At 42.0% G+C, this 20,552-nt stretch overlaps 1 protein-coding gene across 1 annotated transcript; it reads right to left on the bottom strand.

The window, feature by feature from the left end:
- Positions 1–2,822: 2,822 nt before the first annotated feature.
- Positions 2,823–18,597, bottom strand: LOC121859903. Its single transcript, XM_042356861.1, has 3 exons — positions 18,536–18,597; positions 16,843–17,146; positions 2,823–5,353 (listed from the first exon to the last, which is right to left on the bottom strand). Exons 2-3 carry the CDS (start codon positions 17,014–17,016, stop codon positions 3,812–3,814), a joined length of 1,716 nt encoding a protein of 571 aa, XP_042212795.1. The 5' UTR covers positions 17,017–17,146; positions 18,536–18,597; the 3' UTR covers positions 2,823–3,811.
- Positions 18,598–20,552: the final 1,955 nt, after the last annotated feature.

Genomic DNA, 20,552 nt, shown 5'->3' with positions numbered 1-20,552 from the left:
TTCCGGCACCTTCGTGGTATATATTCGTGTTGTCTTTTTCTCAATTGTTTTCATAACCAAGGTGGGATGTTCCCCGTAAAAAGCAATGTTCCAATTATAATATGCGGTTCGAATGTGTTAAGGGATTAACTACACACTGAATATATATATGCAACCAATAAAAATTTACAATTGAATTATTTTTTCTCGTATCCACTTATTTTCCATGTAAAAATACGTCTTAATTTTCTAGTTAACGAATTCTAACCTCGGGTACAACTAAACCTGGACTGCGTCTGCTATTAAAAGTGTCCCAAAATATTCTAATCAAATATTTAAAGGTATTAAACGCTTCTACCTCTAAGAAAAAAAAAACCCCAGACATTTTCACCTTTAAAACTATAAGACCGTTTCACAACCAAACCCACTGCCAATGGACATATGACCATGCTATATGCGTTTGATTTTAACTTTTCAAATCGCTGAAAGTAAAATTTCATCTTCTAATACTGTAATTCAAAATACACAAATTCTCGTATCAAAACAGCGGGCGAAAAACGAGCAGTGTGACCTTGACAAGATTAAGATTAACCTTAACTTAGTGCTGTCAGAACCTCACTACCACGTTAAGTGGTAAAACACAAAGAAATATAAGACCTTGGAAAACTTGACCTATAAATAAAAATATGAAATAACATCTTTGAAGTGTGTTAATGCGCTACTACTATACTAAATATTGATCAAGTCTTTCAATTTAGCAAGACCCACGTAAAATCAAATTATAGTAAAGTTATCGTTTTGTTCACGTAGCGAATTTCGGAATTTTAAGTTTGGGACTCGGGAATTCCGACAATTTTAAAACCCTTCTCTATTGCGTTTCCATCGGAAGTGTTTTTAAGGGTATTTGAATAGATAAAGGTGACAAACCTTTCTAGTTTACAACGGACAGGACTTTGAAGTTGACGGAAAATGTGGGATAAATAAAAACATTTACCTCGGGTTCGAGAAGCTTTAAGTTAAAAAATGTCGTGGCCCCTATTGTATCCTGTACTGTATAACAGATTCGCGTCTGGGCTCCCAGTACCCTTATTGTGTTCGGTATTGCATAAGACTCGTATCTAGACGTCCAGTGGCCACTCTGTATTCTCTACTGCATAATAAACCCGTATCCGAACTCCCAATGGTCCCATTGTATTGAGTATCTTGCAAGCTACAGTATTATATTGATTGCAAAAAAGTCCAATTCTATATTCTCTTTGTCGACAGGTGGTGATTTATCAAGGCGTGGAAGGGAAGAATACACGGACATCCATCAAATGTATCCAGTCAGCCACACAAAACGAATACAAAAAGCTCTACACACAATTTTCATAAATACCTTGTGTATAGACAGCCAACCAGCCGTTCATCTCGGCCAGTTCTCATGTACAGAACCAAATACACAATGTGCTTGAATACTTCTCACGTAAATGTGAATAACAAAGTGTGAGGCCAGACGTACTGCCTCACGAGCCTGTACTCACGCAGTTGTATAGGACTAAACAAATAATATAATTGAAATACTGTGTAATATTCAGTGCCATAATATCCTGACAGAGGGGGTTAATTATGACCCGTTGTAAACTCTATTCTGTAATTCTTTTGCGCTACCGCTCACAGGATGAGTGTGAGGTGCACAATAAAGTAGCCGCTGTAAGCGGCAAAATAAAAAAATCAATCTCAGCCGGTCACACGTTCACCTCAGAGCCACGGGAAGAAGGGCGTCTTGTTTATACAGTATAGTAAAAAGCTGGTCTACATTTTTAATAAAATGTATATAAAGGTGAACTTATGTTCAGTGTAATTAACTTTTTAAATATTCTTCATACGGTATCTTTAATTATTTAAAAGGTTATTAATTAACACGAATTTGTAAATTGTGAACTTAAACCCTTAACATGTACAGTAGTACCTTTATTAAAATTAAACAAAAATCAATTTAAGAAGCCACCTAATACATACACCTGTAAACTATTAAAACCCACACTAGGCTTATACGTCAGCAAGTATTACATGAAGTTCTATACGTTTCGGCTACGTACTATTAAACCCTCGTGTCCAGTGTAGTCATTCCATTCGTCTATATTGTATTCTTTCTACTGTAAGATCGTGTGATTATATTATCTTAAATACTGTGATAATATATTCAATTGTATAGCATTAGCTGCCCCCCAAACCCTACGTCTGATTCAACTCCTACCCAAGAGAATCCGAAAGCTTAGTATTAAACACTTAAGTTTCGCGTTCATCTTCTACATCTCATTGTATATATGATCTAAACTTCAGCATAAACACAATCAAAACTGTACACTCAATTTCCGTAAGGACTAATAACTCATCACCCTTGTTTGACCAAATCCAATCAATCACCTAAATTAACTTAAACCAGAGAGGCCTTGAAGCACTCATAGTGTGACCTAGTATACTCCTTGTATTAGTGGACAGCCCAAGCAATATAATGCATGTCTCTAGGATTCAATAAAGCACCTTCCTTTTTGTGATGTATTTTCACCAGTGATTTCTTTTTTTTCTCTCTTCGGGGATCGCCACTCGAGGAAACGTCATCATACAGAGTATTCAAATGTCTTCAGGTGTCGAGTCACTCAAGAAACTTCTATACACTGAACAATACCATCCAGTTATTTTCTTATTTGATTAATTTAAAAGGGTTGATAATTATGTATATTTTTATGTAGAATTTTTTATTAACTAATTCATTCCAAATAAATTATACAATCACTCCATAAATTATCTGATTCTATTTCATATATAATTTACTTAAAATAAATTTTATAAATGACTTACCAGAATATCAAAACTAAGGCTAAACAAAAACTTAAACATTTGCCAAGTGTTGAGTGTACTTAAAAAGCAACACAAAGATTATCAGTGTAATCCAAAATTTACACAAGCTACAACTCTTGTGTTCTGGTGTGTTGCAGGTCATGTGTGCCCCAACACAACACTTAAGAGTGAATCCCATTACAAGTTGGCCCTAATGTTACAAGGTTACGTTAGATTGGGGCCTATCACGACTAAGGTTCGTTAGATTAGTCCCCGATTTATCTACATCACGTATTAAGTCCTATATTATCTTAACAAGCATTTTTCTTAATTATGGCATTCGTAACACACAGCATTGATTAACTGGCACATTTTTTCGATACATCTACAATATATTATAAACCTTTGAAATGATTAAAACCGGAAACAAATTTGAAACATTTAGAAAACTTAACGTATTTGTATCCTGTTATATTTGTAATCATCCGTGTGTATGTCTGTGCCTGTACATATGCACCACACGTGTGCTTGTATACATTCATATGTGAATGTTGAACAAGCCTCGACAAGACTCCAGGACCCTTGTGGTACAACAGCAACATCTGAGCGCTTCAGTTAAACAAGATTAAGAAGATATCCAAGACCTGCACCCGTTCCCGGTAATCTACAGGTGGGCCAACGTGGGGATGGCTGTAACATGGTAATGCCGGAAAACTATTGTAGCCCAGGACAGCCAACCTGACATTAAATACCGTAAGCATTATTTACTATTGTGTGTTTGGTAAAAATGTGATGGTGGACGTGTGTATTGGCACGCCATATTAGTGTATACGTGAAGATTGTATGTTTCTATATTTGAATTTTAAGTTCAATTGTGAGTTAACATGACTGTGTGTATCACCGAGTATGTAACTAAGAATGGCACATAAGTTATAATATTGATATACACTTTTTATTATATTATATCAAACATTACTCCATATAGCAGGTGTTGTCTCGTGTACGCGTCTTATCGTGGCGAGACAACAGTCGGCTTCCCTCCGTGTATTCTCCGTAGTTCAAGAGGTTTCACCGTCTTGCCAAACTTCATGCTTGGTAGAGAGTTGGGAAACATATCTGGGAGGGGCTTGCGTAATCTGAGAGCAAACACCCCACCATAGATCTCATTCCAAATAGCTTGTGCATCGAGACTGCTCAAACTTTCCGCCAGTGTCTGGACATGGAGAACCGTGGCCAATGGTTTCTCTGTTTTGGATTGTAAGATTGAAGGTGGGAAGACTGACGCATTAGGTCCTGTGAGGCGGTCCAAGTGGGGTATGAATGAAGGTTTTGCAGTTGTAGTCGTAACACCTGATCTGGGAGTCGAGGGGGCCCTGAACGAGGTTGTGGTGGGTGAGTGTGTTACTGTCTGGAATAAATGAGGTTTAGCTGTGGTTCCTTGTGGTGTCTTTTGGCCCTTTCTGGTAGTGGTTCTCGCTCTGACTGTTTCTGCTGCTGTTTTTGTCGTGATTCTAAGAGCCAGTTCTCGTGAGGGGTTCCGAATATTTTTAGGAAAAATACCAGCAAACAAAGGTGGAGTCAGATTACGGCAGCCAATACTAAAAATTTGATAGTTCAACAGACAGATGCCGTGCTCTACCAGTGCCTGGTGGACGGTGAGGGTGTAATCGTCGAGGATTGGTTTCAGGGATCGAAGGAAGTTTCTATAGTCATCGCAGGAACATTCCCCCACAGTGTTGTTGGGTACAGCTACATTTATCATCGGGTTCGTGATGAAGAAGGCGTGGCCGGGGAGAGCTTTTGTGAGCACATTACTCGTGAAGTGGAAAAAGGGCGCAACAGCACTCCCGTGACGTCTAGACTCGCGGAGATCAAACAGTGGCCGCGGCTCCTCTCCATCAATAGCAACGGGGTTGATGTAGTCGTTGTCGATCATGACACCACTGAAGTACCTCCCACTGATGCCCCCAGGCTCGTAACTCCCAAGGCTGCTCCTCGTCAAGTAGAAGAAAAATGCATTGTTGAGCCTGATGGCATTATTGCCAACTTTATTGACATTACACTTGTCAATCTGCACGATGTCTGCATCATCCAGCCACACACCGCCTTCATGAATGGTGTCTATGATGGAGTCTTCCATGATGAAATTAGCTATTTTACTCTTCCCTCTACCGAAGGCATTACGCTCTATGTCACCGATTCTAGACTTAATGAATCTCAGGAAGCGAAGATGTCTCAGGTCGGAGAAGGCATCGCTGGAGATACTCCCTATTTCTACATTCTGAAAGACGACACTGAAGATGTTCTCCAGGGCGCTGAAGCTGAAGCTGGGTATAACGGGGATCTTTGTGTCCTCTATGACCACGGCAGCCAGGTGACGGAGGCCGTACAGGAAGGTTTGGGAGGGGATCCTGAGGTCTTTGATGCCTCTGAAGGTGAGGGAATGCAGGGGCAGGGGCGCCAGGGAGTCCGACATACCCACGGTGGCACATCCCTCCACCGTCAAGTTGAACACGTTGGTGGGCAGATCCGAAGTCCTGATCGTCATGTCCTGTTGGTGAAGAACACATTATAACTTTACAATTAGTGGATAACGAAGACAAAAATAAATGATTGTTATCTCCGTGCTCCCTTAACCCTTTGATGGCGATAGTTTAAACCTTTAACGCTTTTAATAAGATGGTTGAACCCTTTTCCATACGTTGGATTAAACCATCGTCCTCAAAGGGTTCAACCATAATCTTCAGTGTTAAACAATTTCCCATCAAAAGGTTAAATCATAGTCCTGAAAAGGTTAAATATCATCCTCCAAGAGCTAAAGTTTTAACCCATCGACCTCAAAGGGTTAACCCAGAGTTCTCAGAGAGTTAAAAGTAAAACCCAACCCAACCTCACGTTTAGACTATACCATATAAACAGGTGGTCCATTTCACTCTCCTAGTACTAGTGTATGAAAGATTCATAATAGTCGTGTGTTTCATAACAAATTTAACAAAACCCAAACGAGAGACATAACCTCCTCCTCCCTTCAGTAAAGTGACATCCACAGTCTCTTCAGTAAATATTTCTTGGAGCAGCAGCTGTGTATCTCATCCTTTTTTTAGTACAGTACTTTGTAAAAAACAGATTTATGTTGTATCGCCACCACTTTTATTATGGGTAATTTATATGTATGTTTCTCAAGCTCAGAATTAACTTAAGCTTAATAACAATTCTAAGCATATAAACTGCCATAACTAATGCAGAATTCGCAATAAAGTCTATTATGCTATACTTAAAAAAAAATAACGCAAATTAAAAAAATTCTCAACAATGAATCATCTATTATTAGGATACAAAAATCCCCTCCGGCAATACCGATTAACGAAGAAAACATACCTAAAACGGAAGCCATAGCTAGAACGACTGACATAGACACACACACACGCTGGAGGATGATGGTGGCCACGTATACAGTATGCATTAAGGTCAGAGTCATCCAGGGGCCTCGTAATGACGCCTATGGACCTCTCCCGTTGGTAATTTCCAGCCATTTTCCTTGGCCATGTAACCATCACCTCAACAGGGGGTCTAATACGTGTGTCACCTCTTGCATCTAAAGAACAGCCAATCAACTGTCACTAAGCAACTTGACGTCATTGGTGTATCAGTTACTGTGAGCCAATCGGCTATTTTGGGGCAACCTGGCGTCATGTGGTGTAAGTTATCGTGAGCCATGTAGAGAGAGAGAGAGAGAGAGAGAGAGAGAGAGAGAGAGAGTATCACGTGGTACGGTGAGCCTTTGAGCGAGTGAGAGAGACAACTGTACCCTCTTGACGTTTCTTGCTAGTACATGCTCATTAGCGCTGCGATACCCCCAAAATTGAATCATTAACACAACATACTTAAAAAGAGATTATCCGATGATGGACGACCTGTGCTACGTCTTATTATGGTACACTCGACACCTACAGGTAAAATAACAACAGCTAATGGGTACCAAACACCTGCCACTAGTTAGAGGTGTGAATTAACAAAAGCGAGGCCTCAGCTGCCGATCGCCATCTTCGCCACTACGATTGTTGCATCTTATGAGGAACAGAAACCTCTCGCTTATTTTACCTGATGATTAAACACCCCTAACGCTAGATAAGGGGGGGTTTATATCTGGTGAGGTCAAGTCAGGTCAAGTTACGTTACGTTGGTAAGTTAAGTTAGAATGTTCACCAGAGATGACATTCACGTTCCTCTGAATATTCCCAGGAATCCTCTAACGTCACCTGTATCTCTCCTTACAACAAACAATTACCTATCACATTCTCATTTACCAAACAACAAATTCCACCATGACACCCAACATTCACAGCAACCAAAAAAAACAACAACAACAACAACAACATTCACAGCAACCCAAAAAAATCGCACATATTGCGTAGAAACTGTCACACACTTTTTACCTGGGTATCATCAGCATAATTTTGTAAGGAACCTTGAACGACTATATAAAGAAGTAATTGGATAATGTTAGTGATGAATTAGGGCAAGTGAGAATATAATGGTACTAATTAGGCTTACCACGGCAGAGTAGGGTGGATGAGGGGGTGAAGGGGGAGGGAGTAGGAGATGGAGAGTGAGGAGGGGAGGTAGGGAGAGAGAAAGGGAGAGGAAGGGGGGTGGCGAGTAGGGAAGAGGAGGATGGATAAGAATAGGAAAGAAAAGTGAGGAGAATAAATATGCGAGAGGGAGAAGGTTGAGTGCACATTGAGGAGGCGTTGAGATGAGGAGGAGGGGTTGAGATGAGGAGGAGGCGTTGAGATGAGGAGGAGGAATTGAGATGAGGAGGAGGAATTGACATGAGGAGGAGGCGTCAAGTGGAACACACCATAAGATGTGGATACCAAAGGCTTAATTAAAACCCCATGAGAACACTAAAAAATAATGCAAGCAGGTACTGAACAGCGACTTCCGGTACCGTGTGTAGTATTGGTGGTACAGTATAGTTGGTGTTCCGGTCCACTTGGTGAACCTTGGTGAACCACTCAGGGTTAACGACGCATATGTATACAATTAAGTCACATATGTGGCTAAGGCCGTCCGTCCCTGATTTCTATTGAGGTGTTATTATGGTTGATGGTACAGAGGCATATACAGAAACACAACAGTACTTAATAATAATTCAATTTCAAAGTAAGAATCAATAATTTCTTAATATGACTTGAAACACCAAACACACACACACACACACACACACACTAGACATGATATACCGACAGATAAACATCTTCAAAAATTTTACCGAGTGACAGTATAAAAGCCAGAGCACCTCCTCTCCTCCTCACCTTAGAAAACGTGTTCCTGGCATCAAGCTCAACTATAAGATGAGGGAAAAAGTTGTGGTTATCATTACACTCAAGCTTTCCTTTTTTGAGTATTTTGGTATTTAAGTTCAGTTCTATCTGCCCTACGTCACGTTGTTTACGCACTGGCTCCCACATCCTACTAATGTCTTCACCAACAAATCGAACTAAAGTACAGTATACTCTAATAACCCAAATTGCCGTGTAATGTTGAGTCACTCAGTAAAACTCTCAATAACATCCACTAAGCACTAAAATAAGTTATCTCCCATACATACAGTAAACAACCTATAATTCTCTTAATACACATATTATTATTTTTTTGGATAGCATAAGTCATAACAAACCTTTAATTTCTCCTACCTATTTACGTCCACATTTTCTCATCACATTAAAACTTAGGTAAAAGTTCCAGTCAACAAACATCACAATGAACTAAGACACTTTCTTGACACACTTTTAAATCACTTCAGTTTCGCAAGACACTTTACGACCAGAAGACCTAACTTAACATTCTTGAGTGAGGCACCGCAAGTACTCACCCCTCCCCCCCCCATGGTCCCCGGAGATGACTTCTGGGTATACTTTTGTGACCTTCCTTTTCTGCTTCTCCTTGACCGGGGTTGGGTGGGTGGTGGGGGACAAGAACACCCTTATGTCACTGCCTCCACCATCACAACCTTCCCTCTCTATACTCCACCTAACATAGACCCTCCACCATATCTCTTGCATTCCTATTTCCTCCATTATCACCATTTCCTTCTTTCTCTCCATCCCCCCTCCTCCCCTCCCTCGGGTCTCTTCCCCTGCCCTCCATATCACCGACCTCACAGTGTGGTGGAAACCCCAGTCATTTTGGACCACCTAACAACCCTAGAAAGTCGTCAGTTATGGACCATAACCTTCCTATCTCCTACGCACGTGATGGTACCGCTGACTAAGGTACTTGATATAAGGAAACACAAGTGACTAAACTGGGTAAAACTAGATATAAAATATGACCGAATAAATGGAATTGGATAAAATTAATGAAAAACTAAATATAATCGATTACCTGGATACGAGACAACTGACTGTATGGATAAATGTAAGAAACTCACAATTAATATATGTTAAACCAAGCAGTTATAGTCCACAGTGTTATACAAGTTCTCACAGTTCTACAGTATATCCATTGGTTAAGTCGACAGGTGTCTCGACGATAGTACACCCTGGGTTAATCAAGTCGACAGGTGTTAAGGTGTTCCCGCAGCAACACTGTAGACTATCATTGTCATTATTACTTAGGAGATGATACAGGCAGCGTCGCAATAGTCTACGGTTCACCATCAGTAGACCGTGAACTTGGTAGTAATGTCTCTCACTCCACCACCGACTCGACCATTAACTTTCCCCCTCGCCCCAGGTTTTACACGAGGACCTCTGAGTAACACAAGCCCGTCATCACCAGGTAGCCGACAGAGAGGGGGTGCTCCAGGGCTGATATTTACGACATAATGTCTTAAAGAGCCGACAGGGACCAACCATTACTTACTACAAATTCCTACCGGGATGACACACCCGAGTAAGGACGTGGGGGCGAGACGATGCTGTACTGGCCTGGGGACGGTGAGGTTCCTATGTGACTTTTTCCCCCCTCAAACTAGACATTCATTTAAGCTACCCCCCCCCCCATCCAACTCCCTCTTCCACACTCGCCCATCCATCCATTCTCCACCACACACACACACGCCAGGACAACACACACCACAGGAGATAAAAAAGGAGTAAGCTACACCGTGTCCTCACCTATCATTCACCACTACACCAACCTATACACACACACCTTGACTCATCACCACAGCCCTCCGTCTTGTTCTCTTATAAGGAAGGTTCTCCCCCCACTGCTTGAGAACTTTTGTTGTAAATCGTATGTGTGTTGGACGGCCAAAATATCTCAAACTATAGCACAAGAAATAAAAAATATTTTCTGGTTTCCAAAGTTTACGAAAAAGTTAAACTTCCTACGAAAAAAATGCAAACAATATCTTTCCTTTCCTGTCCTGTCCTGTCCTTTCCTTTCCTTCCCTCCCTCTTTCCTTATTCCCCCCTTCCCTCTCTTTATTCCTCTTTTCTGCTTATTGCTTCCCTTATTCTTGTTCTCTCCTCCCCCAGCACTATCAATTTGTTCCGGTATTTAATCCGGGTTACCTTCCTGGTGTGACGGAGACTACCATACCTGAACACTTTCACGAGGGGGGAGCTGGAGGTTGGAGGAGGAGGAGGAGGAGGAGGAGGAGGAGGAAGATATCCAGTTTGCGTGGCACTCAGCATATAACATCCACCCCTCCACCACCACCTCACATTAGTTCTTGACACCAAACGTACAACATACCATAATGCTTACAGCCTCCAAGAGAGAGTGAGAGATAGTCAAGGTAACTCTCACTCAAACACGACAGTACAAAACACCACATTTAGGAGAGAGATGGGATCATAAACACCCTCAACATGTGTGTGTGTAGATACCTTACCTAAGCACGTACCAACTATAGGACGCTTTAAGTTCGAGGAGAGAGAGAGAGAGAGAGAGAGAGAGAGAGACTTGGGGTGGCGGGGGAGGAGGGGGTAGATTTTCCTCACGACTCGCTGATATAATACAAAGGATCGATTAAGACGTGGTGCATGGGGCTGAGACACGCGATGAGGTATACGATATGGAGAAGAGAATTAAAAGGAGATGAAGGTAGACACGACGTACACACACACACACACACACACACACACACACACACACACACACACACACACACACACACACACACACACACACACACACAAAGCAACATACATACAGACAGACAAAGACGCCCCAAACACAGACAAGTAGATTCGGATAGACAAGACACACAGACAGTAGACTGAGTGGTGTCCCCGGCTGAGGAACCACATGCTAACGCAGGTAATAGCTGGTGGTTACTCAATTAAGCTTAAAAAATACATAACCCTGACCTAACTACCAGCTCAAGTTTGTTTCCGTGTTGTGTTGACCACGGGGAGGAGAGAGGAGAAGAAAGGTGAGGTTGAGAAGAGTGAGGAGGAGGGTAACATCACCACTGTACCGTCACAAACACCATCTGTTCACACAAACCTCCCATGACGCCCCACACACACACACAATACAATTCAAGTTTGTCGTCATGTGAGAAGAAAAATCAAGTTATGTTTGTTTAATAAATATCACAAAATTGATCAAAGAAAACGAATAATAATAATAATAATAATAATAATAATAATAATAAAAACTATCTGAAGTTCTACACACAGATACACACAATTACAGGATTCCATCACGACTCACAACACCATGACCGGGGTCGAATTACAAAAACAATAGTAAAAAACAAAATATAATCAATGAAAACATGTCAATTACCTGGACACTGTATTTTCATCACATTACAAACACAGGCGGGCGGTCATTCACTAACGCCTATGTAAGGGTCTAAATACAGGTATGAAAGGTTGAAGGACTCTTGACCTGCCCTCACGAATACAGGTTCTCTAATGCGCTGGAGGCAAAACCTACATGTCAATAGAACCTGAAATTTGAGTGTCATGTGTGAGAGATATAATAATAACTATAATAACAAAACACAAGATGACTCTTCGGTCAGCTTCACAAGGATATATACAGACACAGGTAGAAGTACGGGTCCTGACAGAGATGTATTTCGATGCTTAACCTGAGTAAACAAAGCAAGGAAAACAGTGATAAAATAAACAACAAGCTTTATCAATTAAGGTCCCAAGATACAAGTAACTACAGGCAAAGTGACGGTAAAATTGACCAGGAACATCATGTCTACACGGGCGACCTCGCGAGTGGTATGGCCAGGGTTCCCACGCGTGTGAAGGGGCAGTGAGTCTTGGTGATCACTCTCCATCGTGAGGCGTCTGAGGTCAAGACCACCTGCCCAGTGTCACGGTGGTGTTAGGCTGGAGGGTTGTTGGGTCACGGAGAGGAGCGGTGATGGAAACCAAAACGGGGAGGGAGAGGTGGTGATTAATGGACGAGAAGACGGTGGAGAGGAGAGAGAAAAGAGAGTAGCACACATGGAGGCAAAAGAAAGGAAACACGAGGAAATAGGATGAGAGGAGATGGAAAGGATATGTGAAAATGAGAGGAAGAAAGGTAACGGCTGGGTAGGACCTGGGCTGAATAAGCGTTGGGTGGGCACTGGGCAGGTATATCACCCACCAATGTGTGTATAACGAGGCGCTACACTTACACCACATATCATAGGGGAGAGGCTAGTGTCGGCGTCACAACCCAGAGCCGAGGTTTTAAAGGTTGAGATATGAGAGCTTCGGGGGATGAATTGTGAGCAGCGGAGTGTAAACCGAAAAATAAGCTGGAACTCTGACGCTGAAGACCAAACACGCCCATCTACCTCCCTCACCACCTGTAGCCGTGTGAGAGGTGGAAGGCTGAGAGGATGTAAAGGCAGTTTGACCGTATAGCACAGGTCGCCATCCACCACCCCCACTCATCTCACGCACGACTTTTTTTAACAAGATAATCCATTACATAAAAAAAAGTATAAATCCCCCTTCACAATATATCTATTACGATCTTAAAACACATTTTCTTGGGCAATATTTATATGTGTGTGTGTGCAAAAGATCCCTGACAATTTACGATATTCAGTACGTGTTCAGTATCAAGTTTACCTGACGCAGAGGATTAAGTTAGAAAGCAATTTGTCTTCCATATGTGGCTTGATGTCTTGGTTAAGCGAGGTTAAGTTTCTCCTCTTTATGTCGCCTTCATCTCCTGGTGTGGGTGGAGGGGGGGAGGAGGGGGGGGGGGAACATCTGGCTGGCCATCACATCTCGACACCTTCAGGGCTATATGAAGATACCCTCACTATCTCTCCTTTCCTGCCACTTTTCCTCCTCCTATTCTCTCTCTCCGTCTCTCGTCCCAGATTACCTAACACTTTAGATCCATTTTCACGCTTTTTTTTCAAATTTCCGTCGTCTTCTTTCAATCTAATCTTTCTATTTATATCCACCCCTTTCGCCCCCTTAACTTCCTTCCTTTTCTTATCTTTCTCTTAGTTCCTCCCCTCCTGCCCCGCCTCCACACAGACCACCAGTCACCACCTGCTTCAACAGTGTACACCCAACCATGACTCTAGCCTTGACAGTCCCCAAGCTGAGAGTGAGAGCTGTGTATCATAGTTCTAACCTGGTCCAGAGTTTCCCCATAAAGTACAAAACCAAGTGTAATTTTACGTACTTTACCTTTAGCTTTAAATGAGGAAACGTTAACGAAAACCTCTTTAGTCATTAATAACTTACGTAACTTAACTGAATTAAGGACCATAGGAGGTATATGATGAACCTCTGAATTATGGTGAAGAACTAACTCGTCCATGAGAAAGTTTGGCAGGAAAAAAATACTCGCAGGAGAACCTCGATTAAGATGCCTTGTGATTGGCCGAGAGACCCAGCTGCGTCATCATTGGATTCTACATCTCGTTTGCGGATAGGTTCTCTCGTACCAATACAAAGCCACAAGGCATGGGGAAAAATCGGCCACAAACGTGCGTAATGAAATCGTGACGCACGGCTCTGAACACCATAGGAGGGCTCAGGCTAAGGCTATATAAATTACTATATGGTGTAAGAGAACCTAGCCGCCTGACACGATTATCCCCAACTGACTGACTTTCTGTGACTGACTGACCAAGAGATGACTGTATTAAACTGCCTTGGGTCATTGCCACCTCCGTCACCAAGAAAACCACCACCATCACCTCCCTCCTAACAAATGCCAAGTGAACGTATCCAGCTAAGAGTCTTTGAACATAAAGTTACATCTCCAGCCACGAGAAATATTCACCATACGAGTTTCTGTGAATCTGTGACCAAATATAAGCATCGGAGACCTTCGCTTGTCCCCTAACTGAGGAAATTAATGCAGGTTATGAAGGTTCAGACCAAGTATAGCTGCCTCTTACCTTAGTGGAGTCAAAGTATTGTTTTCTTGAGCTGCTGAGTACTATGCTTAATATCGGTGCTGTATATTGAATTAGCCCAGTGAGTAAGATATCTTTAAACCCTTGAGTACGATGCCAACCAACTTGAGTACACAATTTTAGAGCATTGAGTAAGATGTCTTGAACCCTTGATTACGATGCCAACCAACTTGAGTACACAATTTTAGAGCATTGAGTAAGATGTCTTAAACCCTTGAGTACGATGCCAATTACTTTGAGTACATTGAATTAACCCATTACATAGGAAACATTGACCCCTTGAGTACAGTAAGTTAATCCCCCAAAGTACGATGTCTTAACCCTTTGAATACGATAACCTAATACTCTGAGTACGATCACATTGTACTAAAAAAAAAAAGGGGGGGGTCGAGTCATCGTACTCACAGGAGGGTTTAACAGTTCAACAACGAGGTACCTCACCATCACCACAAAGGTCGACCTCTGCCCCCCCCCCCACACACACACACTCGTTAACGCACTACATATTACCATCTCCAGACAACTTCCACCACAAACTCACCTCCACACCCCCCCACACAGACCCAATGACAGACACACACACACACACACACACACACACACCACCTTCATCTCTCGCTAGTCTGGACATGGAAAAAATTGCTGGCGGTGTTGGAGTCGTTAAGAGAATGACTTCGAGGTGACAATTGGCAGGTGAGTGAGGGTGATGAGGCGATGGAAATGATCTGATTGGAGGAGGTGTGATGGCTCGCGTCTCCCTGATTGGTTGATGGGTTAGGCTTGGGTGTTGGGATGATGGGTTAAGCTTGGGGGTTGAGTTGATGGGTTAAGCTTGGGGCTACATTGAAGGGTTCAGTTACTCGGTCAGTCAGTCAAGCGATCAACCAGTCAGTCCAGTTAACCAGTCAAGCAGAGAATAGTGAGGAACGTCATTAAGTCATCCATAACAATAACAGTAATGACTTAATGATTATGAATATTTCCTGTTAGATTATCACACGTCATCCTGTCTGTCTGTCTGAAATCTCAAGGTGTGAAAAAGATCAGAAGGAAAAACAAATGAACGGAAAGAGATTTGAAGAAACACTAAAAGAAACTTAAGGAAATTGAAATAGAACTGAAGGCAATTAAAAAAAAGACTCCGGGAACAATGAAAGAAAAATTTAGTGAGAAATACAAGAAAATCAGAAAAAAAACCGAAAGCAAACGTTATAAACAAAAATAAAACGGGAAAATGATGATAAAAACGAAGAAAAATCCAATAAACTAATGAAAAAATAAAAAAATATAGGAAAATGGAGGAACCTCGAAATAAAAGATGGGAAACAGCCGTAAAATGAAAGAAGAGGATAATGATGAACAGTGAGAGACGCCTGATGTGCGAGGTCGTACAGGTGGTTGTGTGTTGTACTTGACTTGACCGAGCGAGTGTTAGGGGAGGGGTAGGGTTGGGTAGGGTAGGGCTGGGTAGGGTGGGTAGGGTAGGGCTGGGGGGGTAGGGCTGGGTAGGGTAGGGCTGGGTAGGGTAGGGCTGGGTAGGGTAGGGTAGGGAAGGGTAGGGTAGGATTGACTTGGGTTAGGGAAAGTTAGATTAGGCTTGGTCAAGTTGTCAGGTTGGGATGAGCCGCATTTAGGGGCTGGTGACATTAGGTTAACATGACATTCTAAAAGAAACGTAAGCACGCACACACACTCGCGCACACACACACACACACACGCACGCACACACACTCGCACGCACACACACACACACACACAAATGACCTCGTGGCTGGGGCAACACTAGCTGCTACTTCAAGAACATGTACTCCAGTGAGATGTAATTACGGACACCTGCGAGCACCTGAGGCAAATGACAAGGCAGGTGTGGTAGTTGTGTATACCCAGGTGTGGTGTAAGACCTTAATAAAACCTTCTACATCTAACTGGCGCCCTCTTCCAGGAATGACCTTAATGGTGTGACAATGTTAATAGTGTCTTGAGTCGACAGTCGCGGGGATTATTATACACCGCCACATAAAATTCCCATCTCTCACACCATATTTACGAGGCTGTCCGTAGGTGAAAAAAAAAACAACTCCACCCAGAACAGATTAACAGCTCAAGATTATTGGCCATACACTTCTTTGGTACACTTGTTTTTTTTTTTTGAACGGCAGGAACACTTGAGTCATCTTACAGACATACCCGGAGCAGACATACTAAACACCAGGTAGGTAACTCCATCCTTCAGAGAGAGACAGAGGTAATCATTTATCACAAGGTCTCTCTCTCTCTCTCTCTCTCTCTCTCTCTCTCTCTCGGTCGGAAATCTCAACCAATGTGTGCAACCTGACGCAGACGCTGACAGCAAAAATAAACCTCCTACTTCGACGCAACACGATCATATACAATGGGTAAAATAAGACGCTTCCTACACATCGTATTTTCCGCATCTGTTATCTTATATTATAGAGTTTGAAGGACATATTTATTATCCCGTCATTTTCCAGAACACTTAAGAGTAGGTGATTAATAATGAAAATAATAGTAAATAAAATGAATAAACAAAATTGAACTGACTTAAACAGACCTCTATAAAATATCCAAGAATAATGACCCTTAAATGAACAAATAAACTAAAAAAAATAACAAAATCTAAGAGCCAAGCGTAAGACCCTTAGGAGAACACATCTCACCTCGTCATTAAGGCACTTGCAGAAGATATCAGCACCCCTGGGGGAGATGAGGCACTGGCACTGAGGCAGGTCACACAGGGATGAGGAGGAGAACCACGCCTCAGTACTACCCACCACCACCACCATCATCATCATCACCACTACCCCACTCGCTGCTGCCACTTGACCTAACATCCTTCGTCAGGGTATCTTAAAACACCCGTAGAGGAAGTATACTTAGTGGGTGCTCTGGTTACTCACATTGGTGTTCCGGGTATGTTTTAATTAACCTGTATAGTGAAAGGCTTATGAGCGGGAATGAAAACTGGAAGAAAAGATTTGGTGTTAGGTACATGACACACACTTCAGATGTTATTGATAAAAACTATTACAATCATTGAAATATTCAGATTAAGAGTGAGTGATTGTGAAATAATAAGTCCCCAATAATAAAAAAATATGTTTAAAATATCACAACAAAACATTAATTAAACTCCTCGTAGAGATACAATTGACGTAAACTATTAACAATCAGTAGAGCATAAACTAACATATACACGTGGTTTCATTCAGGAACAAATATAGTACACTGAATAACAATAAACTTCGGACCATATGACGTGCAGTGCCACAGGTGAGGTGCGACTATATAGCACAGTAAGTGATTAACGGCAGGTAATTGTACACCTTAATATAGCACAGTAAGTGATTTACGGCAGGTAATTGTACACCTTAACATAGCACAGTAAGTGATTTACGGCAGGTAATTGTACACCTTAATATAGCACAGTAAGTGATTCGCGGCAGGTAATTGTACACCTTAACACACCTCAATAAACCCAACACTCATACACTACCAAATAGTTTCGTGATCGTTTCGTTTGTATTTTGTTGATCTTATGACGCCACAATTTCTATATATATTCACAAAAATATAAATATCATATATACATTCAGTTAAAACAAAGATACTAGTTCATATATACAACTCGTAGATAAATTGTGTATATAAATTCACATTTACATATATACAGTAGTGACATGATCTATAAACACATTATCAGTTTCAATAGTGTTCACTCACCAATACTTTGATCGTCAGTGAGACCAGTCCGTGATGACCAAAACATTTCAACACGAAGAACCAAGAGTAAACAAATCCCTTGTATTATAATCACACACACACGAGTCACAACCATCCCTCCACCACACGAGGTCCTCCTGCTGTCTCTCTATGACTTACACTACAGAGGCACACTTACAAATAATTAATATACGCGAGATTCCATTACAATATTAATAATGTAACAGGTGATTACACATAAGAATAAAACTGAAGATTTTACTTGACAAATAATAATCGCGAGAATATTTCATGAAAAAAAATTAACAAATATTAAATACCTATATAATCAACAGGAAATTTAACCTAAGAATAATTATTCTTAGGCTAAATCTTCCAATTGATCAAAATAAATTGGAAGATTTCATACCAGAGTAAATATGGTATACAAATTTCACACGAGAACAAAAGTCGTCCGAATATTCCACACACATGTCGGTCTTCCATAGAAGGTTTTACAGACGACAAAATCAACAAGTGTCATTCACAAACACAAAAAATTTCCCTCAATGATTGACAAAATTAATCCCGGGAGGTCCATGTTAAGCGGCCCCAGCACACCACACTGCACCCCAGCCTGGCGCAACACACCCACAGGTAAGAGAACTAGACGCTCTGGCAGTCACTAGAAGACTGCCTTCCTCACCGTCGTGCTGGTGAAGTCTCCCTGGCGGAGGAAGAGGAGGAGGATAGAGCGGAAGGACGGAAGTGTGTGGGGGGGAGGGGGGGACCAGGGTGAAGGGAGAGTGGAGATAAGGAAGTGGGCGGGTAGATGGGAGAGGGAGGACAAGAGCAAAGGAGGGAGAGAACGAAACGGAAGTAGAAGGAACGAAAGGGAGGGTGGGGGGGGATAAAGAACGAAATGGAAGAGGGAAGAACGAAGTACAGGGAGAAAGAACGAAAGGAAAGAAGGGAGGGATGGAGGGTGGAACGAAGGAAAGAGAGAGAGAGAGTAAGAGAGTGGAGGATGGGGCGGGAAGTAGGAAGGGGAGGGAGGGCCAGGCCAAGTAGCCAATAAGGAGCCACAGGTGGGTGTCAGTGGTCCAGGCAGTGTAGGACGCTCCGCCCATCAACAAGGTCACAATCAAGCCCGAGCACCGCCCTAATGGTCCTTCCAGAGGCTACTTTGTCCACTTGTCAGAGGGCGAACAAAACTTTCTAGTACCATTTATGTCACTCGCGCACACTGCCCAGTTAAACGACAGTGATTAAAAGTTAGGTTAGGTTCATTTGCGTTAAGTGTGTTAGGTTACGTGTCCTCCCAAGTCGTTCATGCTCAGGTCGTGTCCTCCCAAGTCGTCCATGCTCAGGTCGTGTCCTCCCAAGTCGTTCATGCTCAGGTCGTGTTCTCCCAAGTCGTTCATGCTCAGGTCGTGTCCTCCCAAGTCGTTCATGCTCAGGTCGTGTTCTCCCAAGTCGTTCATGCTCAGGTATTGTGATGTTATCCTCTGTCATACACACACACACACTGGTTAACGTTACGATACCGGAGCGTTATGGCGATGTTTGGTGGTAATACTGGTGATTATGGGTGGTAGTGGTGATGATTGTGGTTGTGGGTTGCAGTGGTGATGATGGTTGTGATCGTGGGTGGTAGTGGTGAGGGAGATAGTTATGATTGTGGTTGTAGTGGACGTAATGGTGATAGTTGTTGCGATTGTAGTACCAGTGAGGGCCAAAAATCACACCCTATTTTCCCTATTCTCTCATAACGCTCATTCTCGTTTCTCAAGTTACGAAATAAAACATTAATATTAATTTTAAGTCTATGTTAAGAAAGAAACCAAATTCTGTCCTCTCTCTCTCTCTCTCTCATAAGCCTAAGTTAAAGAATCATTCATAAACAAACTAAAAACAAACAAACCTGATTAAAAAAATTGCTCCAGGTGGTCACAAATATCTCCGGCATCTCGTATGAAAGCCTCAAGTGTATTGGGTCAAATTGGTCGAGTAACCTTTGTTCTAGATCAGTTAAAGGCTCAACTTACACGGTCAGACACAATAAAGTTTAAAGAGTTAATTATCTGGAGTTATTTTAAAAGTTTGAAGGTGATAGTTGGAAGTATGGTATATATTCCGTAATGCAAGTGTGGAGGAGTCAGATACAAAGACAGACAGACAGACAGAGAAACAAGTCCCTCAACGCTGAACAGTAAACTAATAGGTATATTCCACAGTTTAATATACTTCAAAGTTACCCCCCCCCACCCCCACACACACACCAAAAAATAAAAAATAAATAAAAAAATAATATAAAAATCTAAGAAAATCACTGAAAAACTCTCGTACTCTTAAACCAAAAATTATAATAACTCCAATCAAATGACTAGAGACAATCCCAAACACCAACCAGTCAAATTATCCTTACACGAAAAATTAAAATCTATCCACCAACACTGCTCACGGACGGAAAGACAAGAACGAGGAGATAAAAAATAGTGATCAGCTTGGAACACCTCGTAATGAACACCGCTTCCACACATCAACTCCACCCTAGGCTTATCCAAGATCGAACCACTGCCCCATGCATGACGAAACCCAGCCACTTGACCTCTGTACCACGATGCCCCCCGGAGATAGGCGAGAGAACTGCGTGTTAAATTGGTGG

The sequence above is a fragment of the Homarus americanus genome, unplaced genomic scaffold (assembly GCF_018991925.1).
Source record: "Homarus americanus isolate GMGI-L3 unplaced genomic scaffold, GMGI_Hamer_2.0 scaffold44110, whole genome shotgun sequence".
Lineage (NCBI taxonomy): Eukaryota > Metazoa > Arthropoda > Malacostraca > Decapoda > Nephropidae > Homarus > Homarus americanus.
Note: the sequence above shows the minus strand (reverse complement) of the source record. Positions and strands in the feature narration are given on the sequence as shown.

Excerpts from the sequence above, each read along its gene's own strand:
- LOC121859903 (XM_042356861.1), bottom strand. The coding sequence starts at position 17,016 with ATGTTAGGTCAAGTGGCAGCAGCGAGTGGGGTAGTGGTGATGATGATG. Across the intron at positions 5,354-16,842 it reads GCAAGTGCCTTAATGACGAG|GACATGACGATCAGGACTTC; the intron begins GTGAGATGTGTT and ends CTTCACCAACAG.